Raw genomic sequence first — 17,144 nt, forward strand, 5'->3', positions numbered from 1 at the left:
GAAGAGTTTGGCGCGGATTTTAACTCGCACAAACTTGGAATATGTATAGTATTTTTCGGTGGCGCGGGTTTTGAAGGCGAAATTTTAATAGCGTGCTATCTATAATGTGCTTATATTATTATAAAACAAGTTTGTTTTATTTTCTCATCTTTTTAATGGGGGTTCGCCGCACAAACGCACTTTAGAGAAAACCGCCACTGGTCAAATGTGCTTGGGTTTCATTGAGCACATCTACTCCTGAAGCGCAAGGATATTCCGCTTCGGTGACGTCCGAGCCTTTGGATGACGTAACCGAGCTGTTTTCATCCGCATCCTCAATCGTGACGCACTTTCCTCCTATATCCTCTGGACTAGGAGACATCATGGTGCTTATGTGTCGTTTTTTAGGACGATTCATTATTAAACACTACTTTATAAGGACACATAAAAAAAAACAATGTTTGAAACAAAGTATTAGTGCCTATATTTGCGCCTGAAAATTCGTAGGTGGGCAATCGGTCTAGCTCTATGTAAATCAAAACAAAAGTCGCCATATCGAGTTTTTATATCACGGTTTTTTTTTATATTTGCACTAATTGAGCACAAATAACTTTAAACAGTTTATCACTATGAATGTATCTACGAAATCCACTATCGGTTTTACCGAAAAGTTTCTGTTTTATTCACGAAATTATCGGATATGTTTTTTTGTAGGTTTTGGATAATTTTATTTAAAAGAAAAAATACACAAATGTATACTAAAAAGTATTTTTCGAGATGAGAGTAATCTCTTTTGACGCACAATTGTCACTTTAAAAGGATTTAATACAGAGAATTTAGATAGTTTCGATTGTAAACAAGGGGTATCACAAATTCACAACACAAACGCAACCAATAGGAGCCCTGAAAGGTGAGCTCATAATTAAAGCGGCCAATCCGCGCACTTTATCCGTTGTACACAACACTTTGGTTTGGGATGCAGTGAATTTTATAGTTTATATTATTAAAAAAACAATGGTAAAATGTTAAAAAGTCACTGGAGAACACTACCACGTGTTAAACTTTCGTTGTTTTTAACGACGATTACGTTTTTTCTTCCGTCGGATTTATTATAAAGTTGTTTACTATTAAACGATAGCTTGACAGAGTACGACGCTTCGTAGGTATGCCCGTAAACGCCTACTTTAATATATGATATGTCAATTCACATCAGTTTAACCATATTTCTTAACCCAATCGGCACAAAGCACTCTCTTTAGGGTGAATTGCCAAATACAAAAAAAAGAACATGGTTTTAATTTTTCTTTTATGTTTTCAACAATATTTATTATCATTCAATTTATTAAAAAAAAACAGTTTATTTATAAACAAGTTCTGCAGTGTAATTATTATTATTTCTGAAGGCGAATTACACATCAGAAACTTGTTCATAAATAAAATGTTTGTTTAATAAATTGAATAATAATAAATATTGTTGAAAACGTAAAAGAAAAATTAAAATGAAGTTCTACAAATTAAACTTGATAACAATAAAAAATGAAAATATATTTTTTTAAATGAAAGATTTAAGCACCTACTAAGAACACAACAAGAAGAATCATTATTATTATTATAATTTTTAATTTTAAAAAAAGCACATCGAAAATTCTGTCACTATGACAATGTGTTTCTGATATTTTATATTCTAAAAAAATTCCTTGTGGATGTCAAATTTGTCACCAAAATTCTTGTTTTCATAAATTTTAGTAGAAATTTTTGTTAATATTATAAAATTTTGATAAAATTCTTACGTATTCAAGAGAGTAAATTAATTAAAATTGTTCAAACATGCCGGATATGATGGCTCCCGTTGTGAGACCGTTCTACGAGCAAAGCTTCGCCAGAGAACGAGCCCTGAGGCTGAAGTGGTACGTCCGAAACGTGAACATGATCAGAGATAACGCCGCACGGAAATCAGATAAAGTCTCCAAGGAATCTGTTGAATACATTGATCAATTTAAATTGGTAATAATATGTTAATTATACATAAAACAGGGAAACGCTTAATTTACTGTAAAAGTAACTGAAATACTAGATACTTCTCATTGTTATCTAACTGATACACAGTGATTTTTCTATTGAAAGTGGGTATTAACCGTGTCCTTATTTGCTGTATATTTACCAATGATATTTTACAACTAACTAGCTTACTAACATGGGTAAATATTCGGAATCGCTGGACACGGATTATATACGAAATATTTTTAAATAAAAACTTCTGATTTACCTTAATTACTATAAAAGGAATCTGACCGTATTTGGGAATTTTTAATTTTAGCATTTTAATTTTTAATAACGTAAAATGAAAATTCGTTTTCGTTGTATGGGGTAATAGCCGGAATAAATTCTGTTGATATATTTTTTTGTTGGTATTCCTGATATGAGTGGCTCGAATTTTTATTATTTACTCTATGCAAATACTAGGTAGGTACTATTTGTGGCTAGAATTTTTACCATTTACTCTATCCAAATACTAGGTAGGTACTATTTTTCGAGCTCGACCAAAATAGTAGCTACCTGATATTTATATAGAGTAAATGGTAAAAAATCTCGCCACTCATATCAGGAATACCAACAAAAGAAAATGACATCAACATAAATTATTCCAGCTGTCATCCCAAAAACGAAAGCGAATTTTCATTTTATGTAATTCAAATGCTAAAATCAAAAATTTCCCAAATGCAGTCAGTTTCCTTTTATAGTAATTAAAGTGAATCAAAAGGTTTTATTTAAAAATATTTGGTTTTATCCCTGTCCAGCGATTCAGGATATTTACCCTAACTTGATTTAATTATACATTTTTTTAAGATAAACTCGAATTCCGCCTTACGCATAATACCCAAAAAAAAAACCACTGAACAAAAAATATGTAGATTTCGTCATTCCGATATGAAAGAAAATTGATGTCGCCAATTTACATAAGACCTGTTAACTCCTAGACCCAGACTCGCCTCTGGAATTGATTATCTGTACAAGAAAGAATTTCAATGTTTAAAAAAAATTATCAATTTCACCCAAAGTAAGATAAAACGATACTGAGAGTATCTTCCATTCAGGAACGTGCCACAAATATACTATATATTATTTTTCTAAACCTGGGAATGCTTGTCTTTCTTTTTTATATTTATATCATAAGCACCTACCCACCTTGTATCTTGTGTCATCACTGTAACCAATGTTCCGTTTGTTTCTATAATCTACATAAATGAAAATGTAAGTGTTCGTTTGTTTAAAATCTTAAATCTCCGAAAGTTCTTCACCAATTGCTTTGAAATTTTATTGTTTCTCTATCTGCACAGACAGACTGAGCCACAGCAATGCGTAGCGGGTAAAGCTATAGTATAAAATAAATCAATAATATGTACAGGAATTGAGCCTTCCACACTTCAACATGAGGGTTAAAGGCGAACCCCTGTACGTGATGGAGAAGTACGACCGATACCTTCCCATGAGGCCGGTTGATCTCGCGCAGAGCGAGCTTCTTTACAAGAACGCCAACGGGGACGGAAGGAAGAAATACTTCAAGAAGAGATACCACATGAACCCGGAGGATAAGTAAGATACCTAATGAATCACTTATTCGAGAAACCCCACTTTTCCACCAAACCTAAAGTCTGTGCGGTCGATTTGATGCCAAAATACCCAACCAAACTTAATATTAAAAACATCATATCGTGTTGCAAATATCTAGTACGGATGTGAGCTTTTTTTACATTGGCTTTACACAGGAGGCTCTAAAGAAAATAATGGTCCATTTCATCTTTAGGGATACTGTGTAGACGGTTATTTTTTAAAGAAATAAAGAAGACGAAGTTCTAGGAAGGAAATAGGTATGAGGGGTTGGTAGGAATATGGTGGTTGATGTGTCCAGGAGTGAAAAACGTATGCATCCATTTCTCCCACCGGCGATGGGTTGAGAGAGTCATGTTGGATAGGGCAAAGGGTCGCCCTCAAGCCCTCAGCCAGTGTTTACCGATCATTGGCCTGCCATGCAGTATGTGGGTAAATGCATTCGCCGCCAAGACCTAGACAAACCTCACCTCGCGAACAAGGCACCCCTGCTAAGTAACCAAACGTAGCGAACCACTTGGGATGACGTATGACAGAGGTGTTGGTTATCCAATAAATGGTTCCCGGAGCGGCGGTACCCATACCCGCTTCGTATTTTTTTATTTATTTATTTTATAAAGTTAAGGGATTCGATTTTTCATGATTTTAGAGATAACTTTGGAAATTATTTGTAAGACATGAAAGTTATTTAAGAATAATAATTTGGCCCCATCTGCTATGATGAAAAATAAAATAAAACATCAAAAAGGATTTTTTAATAATCATATCAATTTACGTTCGTCATATGTGTCAGGTCAGTTTCCTGATAATCCAATCCGACTCATAACATTGCTGAGTATGCTGCCGTAAGATCCCATTTCCATTTTAAAAAAACCTTTTTTATCCTTTACTACAATATATTTTTCTTTCGAGGTTTTATTTTCCGGAGTGTTCGAGCTGGGTACACGGCTGGGAGCTGAAGAAATCAGTGCCAATACCAATGAAACGTCACCCCCGTGTGGAGATAGTGAAGCAATCCTTCTACAGAAAGTCCGGAGTGGGGAAAGATCCTGAACATTACCGGGCGCCGGCTGGCACAAAACCAACTATTTGCAATGCATAAGAACACTCAACATAAGAGGTATCAAAGAAACCTCTACGAACATATTTTTAAGACTTTATGAAATTCACATGCAATACTATAAATCTGACATAAATATAATTTGTTCCATCATCTTCCTTGTTTTAATCTCTAATTTATATCAGTCAAATATATCTTAAACTTACGTAATAAGATGTGAATTGTAAACTGGTGTTTGGCCTAGAATATAAATTAGAAGCTAAAAAAGTGGAAATTTATAGAAAAATTGTATTTATGTTAGAGCTGCATTTCGATCTTTTGCGATTTATAACTTATTTGGAATTCTTATTAGGATGGGTAGTTTCATAGAATTTGAACAATTCATTAAATTTCAACGTTTATTTACCACTTCTGTGAATGTTCTATTCAAATTCTGTTATTTTATCATTATAGGCTAGTTACTTGAAAGAACTGAAATAATAGCAGAACTTGAAACTTTCACAGAAAATTAACATTTAAATTTGAAGAATTGTTCAAATCGTCCGAAATAACCCGTCCTTAAATTTGAACAGAATTTTGAGGTTATCTTGCTAGTGTAGGGGGATGTAAAAGCAGGCAGGTGTGCATTATTTACATAAAACCAGATACTAGATACCTACTCCAAAAATTCATAAAATGTTGATTTAATTAATTAAATAACAAAGAAAAAATTCAAATTTTGAATAAATAGTAGAATTATACTGTTATTGTTTGTGTCATTTGTAAAAAGTGTTTTGAGATAGTTTTCTTTCCGTTTTTTTCTGTTTGTTAAAATAAATCCAACATGTTTGATATTACCAATCCCTATGTTATAAAATTCTTAAATGAAAACTATTACAAGGAAAAGAAATTGAGATTGAAATGGTTCTTTCGCAATATTGAGAGTATAAAAGATTCCGCTACCATAAAGAACCCCAATGTCTTAACTGAAACGGAAGCTTTGAAAGACAAATTTAAAGTAGTAAGTTTGCGCAATACTCAAAAATGTGTTAATAGCATTTGGTTTTAACTTAAGTCGAGATAATACCTTAGAATAAATCCAGAATCATAACGACGTAAGTGGAGCAGCCGTGCACAAAAATATGCGACCCGCGGCCCTGGTTTATTGGACATTAATGGACATACCTGCGGTTGATACATACAAAATCTCAAAAATAAATTGAATATCTTAAAGACAAGTGATGAAGTCGTGCTAAAAGAATATTCGGCGCGCGCCCCGGCGTAATGGACAGACCTACGGTCGACTTTGCCCTAGCAGGCCTAGAAAATCGATCTTTCCGTGAGGTTTATTTTAATTATTTGTGATTAACGTATTACTAAAATCTCGAATGTATCTAGATGGATCCCTCGGGAAGTTACTAATTCATCGTCTGGAAAAATAAAATCTAGTGCTCACCGCACATTTAAATATATATAAATTTATAGAAATACGTTTTACAAAAATTTAAAACCGGTTTACATAAAACATTTTAATGGTAATGTCTTGTTTTTATAAATTTAAATATAAATAACGTACATCCGTAGGCATCCCTCTAGGAACATTTGAAATTTTAGTAATACGTTCATCAGAAATAATTCAAATGTTAGCGTCGAGCAAACCGCCGTTATTAGAGTACTATGTCGCCTAAAGTACTACAAGAAACAACTATAAATGTGGGGGAGATGATAAAAGATGCATTAAAGTTCATTTTATTCAATCAAAGTTAAGTTGAAAGGTTGATAAATACGTGTAAATTATTAAAATAACCCAAACTAACAACCTAAAAACCTTTTTGTGCATGTTTACGTTTCCCCCGACCTAAATAGTTGTCTCCATTAGATATTTCAGTTGAAATCATGTGTTGTTTTTTAAAGATCTGGAATTCCACAACTTTACCAAAATAATTTATGGAATAAATAGAAAGGTCAATTATATCGACACTGCATACTAACATATTTTATCTTCCGTCTATATCCAGTTTAGGGAAAATTCGCTATACATATAGAAGTCCCAGAAAGAGGTCATATTTACGTCATCAACGATTGTCCTCTTCCTTCTCGCAAGTTTTATATGAAAACGATAAAGACTGAAGATACTGTAACTATGTCGTCACTTATGACTTCATTCTGGCAGTATTATACCTACCCCCATGATAAAATACTTAATTAATGATCCCTGAAGGTACATGCAGATAGGACAGAGCCGAATAATCAGAATCTCCAAGTAAGGGCTCCCGCAAACAAGAGACTTTAGTTGCGGCAACTAATTCGTTGCAGTCGCCATCTTCAAATTGAGTGCGCACACGAGAGACTATTTCATAATATAAAAACAAAAACATTAAATTATCACTTATGTATGTGTAGTAAGTACCTGGAGGAAATATGGGTAAAATTTGAATTCGGAACAGTCTTAATAGACTTAGATAATATAATCGTTCAGCCACTGAGAAAATTGCGGTTGCCGGCAGCCGCAACCAAAACGTCTCTGGTATACGCACCTCCATGGCGACAACTCCATATACCGTAATGAATTATTATGCCCGCAACTGTCTCCGCAACTATAGTCTCTCGTCTGCGGGGAACAAAACTAAAAACAGGATTGCAGACCGTTTCCTAATAACCTTTTAATACATTAATAATATATCGGAACTCGTGTTCATTCACCTGCGTTCGTCCTAATAATATACAATGACGAAATGCTGACGAAAATATTTGAATTTTTATGAACAGGTGTTCCGACATCGCGATAACTGTGTAACTAATTCGTGTTTTACTGAAAATTTATTAGAAAACCTATCAATTCATTCGTTAAAGGTCTGCATCCCGTTTATAACCGGATTACAAATAATTTGAAGAGATTCTTAATGAAATAGCAATATTTTGGTACCTAAGTGTAAAACATTTCGAGGTTGGAAATAAAAAAAAATTGGTACAAAATTCAAAAGTCTGCTGCAATGCTGCATATTTTGTCATGTTTGCCCGCTGTTTATTTCGTGACTGGCATTTTTTTGATAGATTCTATAAAAAAATATGTATAATTTTTAGGAAATGAGTGACTTGAAAGTATTTAGAAAGCCTGAAAAACGAATGATACCTCTCTGGGAGCTGGCCAAACACGAGCAGTATGTCACTTTGAAGCCGATTGAACCAGAACAAAGGAACTTGCTTTACAGCAGCACCATCGGAGAGGGGCGCAAGAACTACCTGAGGAAACGTTTCAAGATGAATCCGGAAGACAAGTAAGATTCCATTTCTAAAAATCTCTCCATGGACAAGCACTAAGAAATAATGCAAAATCATGTGTTTTGGTTTTAAAATTTGATCGCTTAGATACTTTAATTAATTACTGCGAGTAGAACACATCTTGGCCTTTGAAATAATTGAGCATTTTTCTGAGAACTCTTTTTATAGTTCCAGAAAAATAAATCATGCCTGATTAAAGTTAGTAATTTCCTACTTACCAACCACTTTTCGGTTATGGTTTTATGGTAAAATGTGGCAAATTAAGTTCTTCGGAAAACAATTGTAAAACATTTAAATATTTATGCCTTAACATCAAAAAATAAAATAAAACACACGTTTTCTGCGATATTTCTCTCTTGCATAAATCAAAACCGGCGGCTGGTGTTCAGCAGGAATTTAAACCTAATCGCCATCTGCAAAAGGAGTGTTATTGTCAGTGGAACCGATTCCAAATAATTTTACAGGTGCATCACCGTTTAAAAGTTGTTATTTGTCTCGAATTTGGCAGAATTGTTGAACTTCACGGACTGCTGACGATGATATAAGTATTACTAATAAGAAGTGATGTAGTTTTAGTCATTTTTCTTGTAGTATTTGTTTTAGTTTCTATTTTATTTTGTGTTCTGTTAAAAGGTTTAATGACATTGTTCCAAATTTAGTAGCATGCTATAGATGTCCATAAGGTGGTGACCGGATAACTCATCAAAATGACAATTCAACACACCTAATTTAAATATTCAGCAAGATTTACAAAAAACAAGAATCCTTTTGAAATTATTTGTATACCGCAGTGGTGAACCGTGTGCTTTGCACTAAATTATCCGCATTCTTAATGCATGCGGCAGGCTGACCAATGAGAGGTAGCAGTGTAAGTTCAGATCCCGCCGACCAGTTACAGGGGACAGTCCCTTAAGGTTTTAATCATTATCAAATGACAATTTATTAATTCTACGTATAATTATAATAAAACTTATATATTCAGAATCAGCGTTTGTTGATCGACGTGAATATATTATGTTTTTTAAGCCATTTTTCATTCAAGTTTATTATTGTTTGTCCGTTCACCGTGTATCTCATCACTTTTCATAACATTATAGCACTTTTTATAGGTGTGTTGAATTGTCCTTTTGAGGAGTTATCATGGAACCCCATGAAAAGGGAAGCTATTCTGTTCTTATTATTTATGTAAAAGCCTAGCTGGGAGTAAAAAATGCACCATTGTGTACTTATGACTGCAAATAGTAATTTGTCAAAGTCCGCTGCACTCGTTTTTACGTAAGATGATTACAAAAAACAGCTGAAAACATATTATTTTCAGTAAAATTATCAACAGCAATGGAATGCGCAGATTTTTAACATTCATATTAAACAATAATAAGTTAGATAGGTATGTTCAGTTAACTATGTAGGTGCGGTGTGCTGAAAATAGGGAAATTTTAGCGATCCTTGTCAAAGCCAGTAGTCGCCTAGGTGAATGATCACTGTAATATTTGAATGATTTGTATTTTTGTGAAGCGTGGTTTTAGAAAAACAATCTGAGTTATGAGCAAATTCGGCGCCATATAGCGGACTGCTCCTATTTCTAAGTTCCAACCCAAGCCTTGCATCTACCCCGTTAGAATGATGTTATTCCCACAAATCCTACTTATTAGAAATATTGGCAATTAGGTCATTTAGCATGTTTTTGACAAACACAACGTTAAACAGTTTTGTGTAATAGTAAAAATATCATTACTTACTTCATTTTAAATGTATTATTAACACTTTCCATGAAACCATGATAAAACCATTGATGTATATAGATAGAGCCAGCTTTGGCGTTCTAAGTATGGGCGACGCTATCGGTCATCGGTCGGTTACAACCGTTCGCCGGGCACAAGTCTCCGGAGATAACTTCAAAATGGCGACATGCACGCTGAGATATTGTACAAGTGGTACTGGAAAATATAGGGAAAGCAATGGTATAACCTTTCATAGGTAAGTACCTGGGGTTTTACCATTATCTCGTGAAGCTTTTGCGCGGCTTCGACTCGTTCGCGGTCGGAAGGATTCAGGCGTCATCGACAGCCACCACACCCCCCTTTCTACTTCCAGCACGGGAACAATATTTCACACTGATATTGCAAGGAATGTCGACTCTGTTTATATATAACTTAATGCATAAAACATAATTTTATTGATGATTAACAAATTTGATCAGCTGTGTTCGTGACGGCTGTACCTACAATGTTGCATTTTTATCACTTGATACAGTCTGTGCCTCAAGTAAGTAGTAATAAGAAATATGTTATGTAATTTTTCTCCCAGCCTATCCCAACCTATCCACACAGTAGGTAAACAGTCAAATAATGTTATCTCAGCCGGCACTACTTCCAGTTGAGTGTATACTTGAGCGCCATCGCTTACCACCGAAGGTTCGTCAAGCTTTGCAACTTATTTCTATGCAGTATGGAAAGAGAAAGAAATTTTATTCCTTCTGGAAGTACTCAAGGTCCCTTTGGCAGGACCCCGGGCAATCTATCGTAAAACCTCTGTAAAAGAAATCAACCAACATAGCACAAATCACAAACTACAATAATTTCACCTCACAACGCTGCCCAACCAGGTGGCGACGTAGTACCCTGCCTTTACACTGTACAGACAGGGGCGTTCTTTTGTGAGATGTCATATAGTTTATTTTTTTTTTAATTGCATCGTCTATCTTTTCTACTCCAGGTTCTACTTCCCGGAGTGCTCCAGCTGGGTGTACGGCTGGGAGCTGCACAAGGCTGGCCGCACGGGGGGCCGGCGCTACCCTCGCGTGCAGATTGTTCGCCAGTCCTTCTACCGGGACAACGGGGTTGGCCGAGACCCAAACCACTACCGGGAGCCCGCTGGGACCAAACCCACCATATGCAACTCCTAGGACTGAAACTATATTGCTTCATACTTTTTTTATGTTCTGTTCAGTTCCATGACGAATCAGAATAGTAAAAAAATAATAACATTGAAGAAAAGTGAAGCATAAAAGAACAAACACACAACACACCTAACCTAACCGGTTCCATGATATCTCAAAACAATGGAAATTTAAGACACCTTTAAAAAGTGATACCTATAATCCTAACGTGTAGCGTAGTTTTTGTTCACTTTTCATGACTATCACTTTTTAAAGGTGTGTTGAATTGTCATTGTATTGAATATTTCCGGTCACCATTTCATTTATGTTTATAATTGCGTAGGTACCTACCTAGGTTTATTTTCGAATCTGACAGGGGCAGGTATTTAAAGCTATTATGCTAGACTAGCAATTCAAAAAAGTACAAGTTTTTAAGAAATATTAAAAAACGTAGAAAAGTATTGTATTGTTTTAAAATGTTATGTCGTAAATCTAAATTTACGGTCAGGTATACCGGACGCCGCGATGTCAATTTACGCGGGAAATTTAATTTAAAGTAAATAATGTAATATATTCAAAAAGTTATAAGTATATGTACTTGGCCCCTCTTGTAGACTTCTCCCTAAATGATAGTTTTATATATATGGAATGTTGACTTTGGCAGAAAAAGTTAAGTGTCTATGCCTATATCCAGTTTAAAGTAAAGAAACTAGCTTTTTAGGTTGGGATAATTGCGCGGCAAAATTTCAACAGCGTGTAAAATGAGAGTTGAATTTTCTAAATGTTGTGTAAAACTGGAAATTATGTAAAACTAAGAAAAATATTGAATTTTAAATACTTGCAGGAATGTATGGGAAAAAAATGGGAATTTTCAGCATAAAATAACAAAAAAGAGTTTTTTAAGTTTTTTTGAGTTATTACTTGATAATTCAATACATTTTTCCATACATTTTCCATTTCCTCACTTGAGCATTTTCCTCAGTTTTAATTCTGTGACAGACCACGCTATATTCTCGTGGTTTGGCCTATTTCAGCATATCGCTCGCCATATATTCCCCATTGGTAGTGTATGGCGAGCGATATGCTGAAATAGGCAAGCCATGATGCGTATAGATTAATGTGGCAATTACCTTACACATTTTTCATTGTTCCTTTATAAAATATAAAAGATTTTACAGTATTTGACTTTGATATGCAGAACTGCTATATGCTTTATATGTGTGGCTGTGGAAATAAACTGAGATCAAGACATGACCACTAGCTTCCATTGAATGGGGTTAAACTGAGATCAAGACATGACCACTGGCTTCCATTAAATAGGGTTAAACTGGGATCAAGACGTGACCACTAGCTTCCATTGAATGAGGTTAAAAACATAATAAAGTTATGATTTTCTGCCTTTTTGGAAATTTTGTGACGAGTGCTTACCCCATTGCATTGAAATAAAACTTTATCTTCCCATTGGAGTTTATTTATTTTTTCCTTTTATATGCCAGCTAGTTAAATTTGAATACAGGTGTCACAAAAAATAGTGTCAAGCGGAAGTCCAGAGGCAGAACACCCCTAGGGAGATTTTTTGTAGTTTTAAAGTAATGATTATTTTCATATTTTTTTGTAAAACCTTGACTTACAAGAGATTATTGGTCACAGAGACACGAATTATTGAGATACAAGCTTGATTTTTTATATGTCTTGCAACACAAAAAACATTTGTGGGCTGTCCCCAACTGTTTTTGTGTCTACAAGACATACTATTAATTTAATTAGAAAAAAAATCAAGCATGTATCTCAATAATTCATGTTTTTGTGACAAATAATCTCTTGTAAGTCAACGTTTCATAAAAAAATTCGAAAAAAAATCATTACTCGAAAACTACAAAGAATCGCAGAACATCCATGAAGTTGATTTGGGTAGCCCTAGGGTGCCCTACCTCTGGACTTTCACTTGACACTGTTTTTGGGACACCATGTATAGATAATAAACATATTACATATACATGGGGTAAAATGAAAATAACGATTTTTATTTATAAAAAAACGAACATTTATTAAAGATTCACTGTACAGGTCATGAACAATATACACTATTATTATTATTAATTTATCTGTTATAACTATTGCTGCATTGTACAATGTGGGATATATTATAATATAAAGGAAATAGGAGGGGATTATATTAATACACTTAATACCAGAAGTAATATAATGAGAGTGCAGTTCAGATTTGGAGAGAACAGAAGCAGTCTATAAAAAAATAATTTATTTTCGAACCCTCGCAACCTCTCGAGGGAATCCGCATGTGCTAATACCGCTCTCTCCAAACTGGTGTATGATAGAATTGGCTTTCCAGAAGTGAATTTTGAGATCGGTAAATTTAAAAAAAATTAAATATTTACAAAGTACAATTTTACTCCCGAAAACATGATGTAAGGCCTCTATATGAAAAAAATGATTTAACTCAAAAAGGAGTGTAAAACCTATATGCTAATATTACAGTTTAAAGACACTTCTTTATTTATAATTTACATTACAGGAATAAATAACATAAGAGAGTTTTATTTTTAATTATTAAACATTCATGTAGCAGTCCCAGAGAGTGGTTGTGAGTAAGGGTGCGTACAAACGGGAGAAAAAAACGACAGCCGAACCACGAATTTTGGGAAAGGAACCAAGCAACCGCAGGTGGCGTTTCGTTTACTTAGTTCCTTTCCCATGAGGTGTGGCACGGGCATTTCTTTCTCCTGTTGATACATAGCATCACACGTATTGTACGAAAACGAAAAAGACAGAAGGTACCATAATGATGACGTATGACCTTTCTTCCTCTCTCTGGGACATATTAACCTAGTTTTTCGCCAACTTTGGAAAGCACGGCTTAACAATCAGTACAGCCCTTAATCCATCAGCGCATAGTCTATTTGATCGATAATCAGCGCCATTTCGATTTTTTGACATTGAACAGTCCCCGTTAAACGCTGCTTCTCGCCACAATTTTTTTTAAATTGTGATCAGCTGACAAATTTGAGAGACGAGTATGGGTACCCACGCCCCGGGAACCATTAATTAGACAACCAACACCCCTGCCATAGGTCACCCTAACAGGTTTGCTATGTTTGATGACATAGCAAGGGTGCCCGGGTTCATGGGGTGAAGGTTTTCTGGTCTTGGCGGTCGATGCATCTGCCGAAAGATTCCTACCAACCCCTCATTCCTTTTTCCTTTCCAGAACTTCCTCTCCTTAATTTCATTTAAAAAAAACCTCCACACAGCATCCCACATCCATCCAGCATCATAAAGATGTCCTCCTGTGTGATGCTAATGCAACAAAAAAACCATAATGGGCTATTACATATCTACATACACTATTACACATCTGCCCTGATGATGGACACTGCAATGCTGTCCGAAACGTTGACTAAAGAAGGAGTTAGCGCAACACGGTATAACACCCCAAAAACAAACAACAAAAAAACATAATGGGCTATGTTTGCAAGCTGATTACATTTTGATCAATAGCTGAAACGAGCCGAGAACTGGCATTTAACGGAGACCGTTCAAATGTCAAAAAGTGCTGATCCGTCAACTTGACGGAGTTTGAAACACTTCAATCTTAGCATAATGGTTGACATAAAATTGCAGTCAGATTCTACTTATCCAATCCAGGATTAAGTTAGTGTTGAAAAACCAGGCCTTAATCATTTACAGTCAAAAGTACAAAATTTGTTCTTGTAATTACATTTTTTTCTATGGTCTTGTAAAAAGAAAATTCATGTAGATACAGCTTGACATAGTTAACTCATAGTAATGCACGTGGCCAATAGAGGAACTAATTACTTATCAAAACCATAGATATTATTTAAAATCTGCAAATTAGATAAATAAATCACAGATATTATTTCAAATCTACGAAATCGATAAATTAACCATAGATATTATGCCAAGCTGTATAAATCAAAGATTCAAGAACATGTATCGAATGTATTTTTTACCCAGTAATATTTTTGGATTATGTATTATTTATTTCTCCATTTTTACCAAAAATATGTATCATATATTATAGTATTTTGTACTGGGTTACCAATAATATTTACAACATAAATATCTACATATTCTATTATTACATTACATTATATTACTTTATTTACAACTTTTATTTAATGTAACATTTTTACAAATCGCATTTAACCTAGGTAGGGTCAAATTATTGTAGGACGACAGGTTAAATAAAAAATTATTGGAATCAATCAATTAAAAAATCTTTCTTGAACCGATAATCAATTTCTATGACCTGTCTGGGGCCTAGGAGTCGAAATGACAAAAGTTTTCTTTCAAATCGGTATAGATTACATTCTTTTAATGAATTTTCTGTTCAGTGGTAAAAAAAAGCATAAATAGTTTTATCAAAAATTCAGTCCCTCCCATAGACATATGAATATTAGTAGACCTGCCCTAAGTGATTAAAAGCGTATTATTCCCACTCCCCATACCGGTTCCATTGGAGCCGGCTGGGCTCGCGTATGACCTCCCGTGAATCTTGAGAATGTGACGTCATCATTCTTGTGCGAACTAGCGTCAAGCTATGGTCGAGTTCATTTTACGAAATAACACGGCAAAATGGTGGCTTGCGCTATGAAAACTTGTAAAAATAGAAGTGAAAAAGAGAATTAACCCAATTGTCGTATTACATTCCATAGGTAAGCATTATTTTACTTTGTTTTAAGCTTATTCACATCGTATAATATGGATCAGTTTTAGAAACATATACTATCACGCGATGGATGCGAAACACAAAGCCGTGCACAAGAATCAGGGATGTGCCTTCGCCTTTTGCGCTTTGATAAAATACATATAGTATCATTTGGAACTCCGTCGTATTAATAAAGGATAATAAACAAATCATTTTTAAATTTATTCCACTTTAATGGCGTTATTACTAAACGAGTTTTGAATTTTACACAACTCATAAACAACACTTAATATAGGATAAATGGTTGGTTATCAATTGTGAAAAATTGGTATGTTTGGAAGTAAAATGTAGATACAGTGAGCATGTTTGGAATGAAAAATGTATGTGACATTTTGCTGTCCGATGATATTTTTTTATCTATTAAAATTAAAAATATTATATTTTTCTATCGCACGTCGCCACCAATCAGATATTATCTTTGGATCATACTATCACACGTCGCAACGGATCACGTGTTAGGTACGCGCTTGTTTCGTATGTACGGTACTGCTGGAACGAGAAGGAGTGCATATCACGTAATGCGCTAGGTTATACCGAGTGGCGATGTGTGATAGAAAATCATGTTTTTTGTTTTTAATTGAAAAAGTGTCATCGGACGGCAAAATGATGTCCAAATTTTTACTCCAAATACTCTTAAGAATCGCTGGTAAAAGCTGTGTGTATATAATTTCATTTGTTTTTTTAGTTGTTTTACATTTCTATTATCTTCTTAAAAGTGAAATGTTATATATTTTCTTAAAAATTTCATTATTTTATTATTAATAGGAACAGAGCGGTTGTGACAACCCTCCAACATTGGTCGAATGTAGCGATTCTCAAGTGTGCTCATGGTTGGTTGCTGGGAAGTAAATTATGAACATTTATAAAAGTGTCTTAACTAAATACGTCAACAAAATATTCGACTAATAGAAGAAATTTACTTTGGCGAATTTGGACTTCGCAAATTTGTTCATAACGTGGCGAGTAATTTGTGCTCCCATGTAAAAATGTCTATTCATTCAAAAACAGATTTTACTTTTAAGAACTAAATGGTGATATTATAATGCGAGATGCCTATATACTGTCAGATTGATTTATTGACGAATCATAGTCAGCTTTACCCTCTGTGTCCCGCAACTGATGGTTTTACCCCTCACCTTTAGGTTCTAGTCTATTAATATTCATATGTCTGAGGTCCCTCCCCTACTCATTTCGTTTGATATTATAATACTTTAGCTCAGACCTGTGAAAAATCACGGTATAGTTTGAATTCTTGACAAATCAGTTCAAATATTAAAAATTTAAATCATTTTCTGTTAAATATTATATTATCTATCGTTCATCTCAATTTTTCACACAATCTGTTCCAATTTTGAAAATGACACTTAAATATAAATTAAATTCGAGATCATTGAACCAGAATTATCCAAGACATGTGTACAACCGAAATTAATATTTTTGATTACTTAAATTTTCAATTTAACCTATTTTCCACGTACAAGTTGGCCCCACCTAACTTATAAACAATTTAATAATTAAATGAGAATGATCAATTGTTTATGAATTTTAAGAAATTAACAAAATTTAATAATTATGTAAAAAATAATTAATTAAAAATAGTTATTGTATGA

At 34.2% G+C, this 17,144-nt stretch overlaps 1 protein-coding gene across 1 annotated transcript; it reads left to right on the forward strand.

Annotated features, from left to right (window-relative positions):
* Positions 1-7,714: 7,714 nt before the first annotated feature.
* LOC149418328 (uncharacterized) lies at positions 7,715-12,240 on the forward strand. Its single transcript, XM_089639094.1, has 2 exons — positions 7,715-7,905; positions 10,625-12,240. The coding sequence occupies exons 1-2, from the start codon at positions 7,715-7,717 to the stop codon at positions 10,812-10,814; spliced, it is 381 nt and encodes a 126-aa protein (XP_089495220.1). The 3' UTR covers positions 10,815-12,240.
* The last annotated feature ends 4,904 nt before the right edge of the window (positions 12,241-17,144 follow it).

This window comes from Hesperophylax consimilis, chromosome 13 (genome assembly GCF_061612785.1).
Source record: "Hesperophylax consimilis isolate HC1 chromosome 13, BYU_Hcon_1.0, whole genome shotgun sequence".
NCBI classification, from domain to species: domain Eukaryota; kingdom Metazoa; phylum Arthropoda; class Insecta; order Trichoptera; family Limnephilidae; genus Hesperophylax; species Hesperophylax consimilis.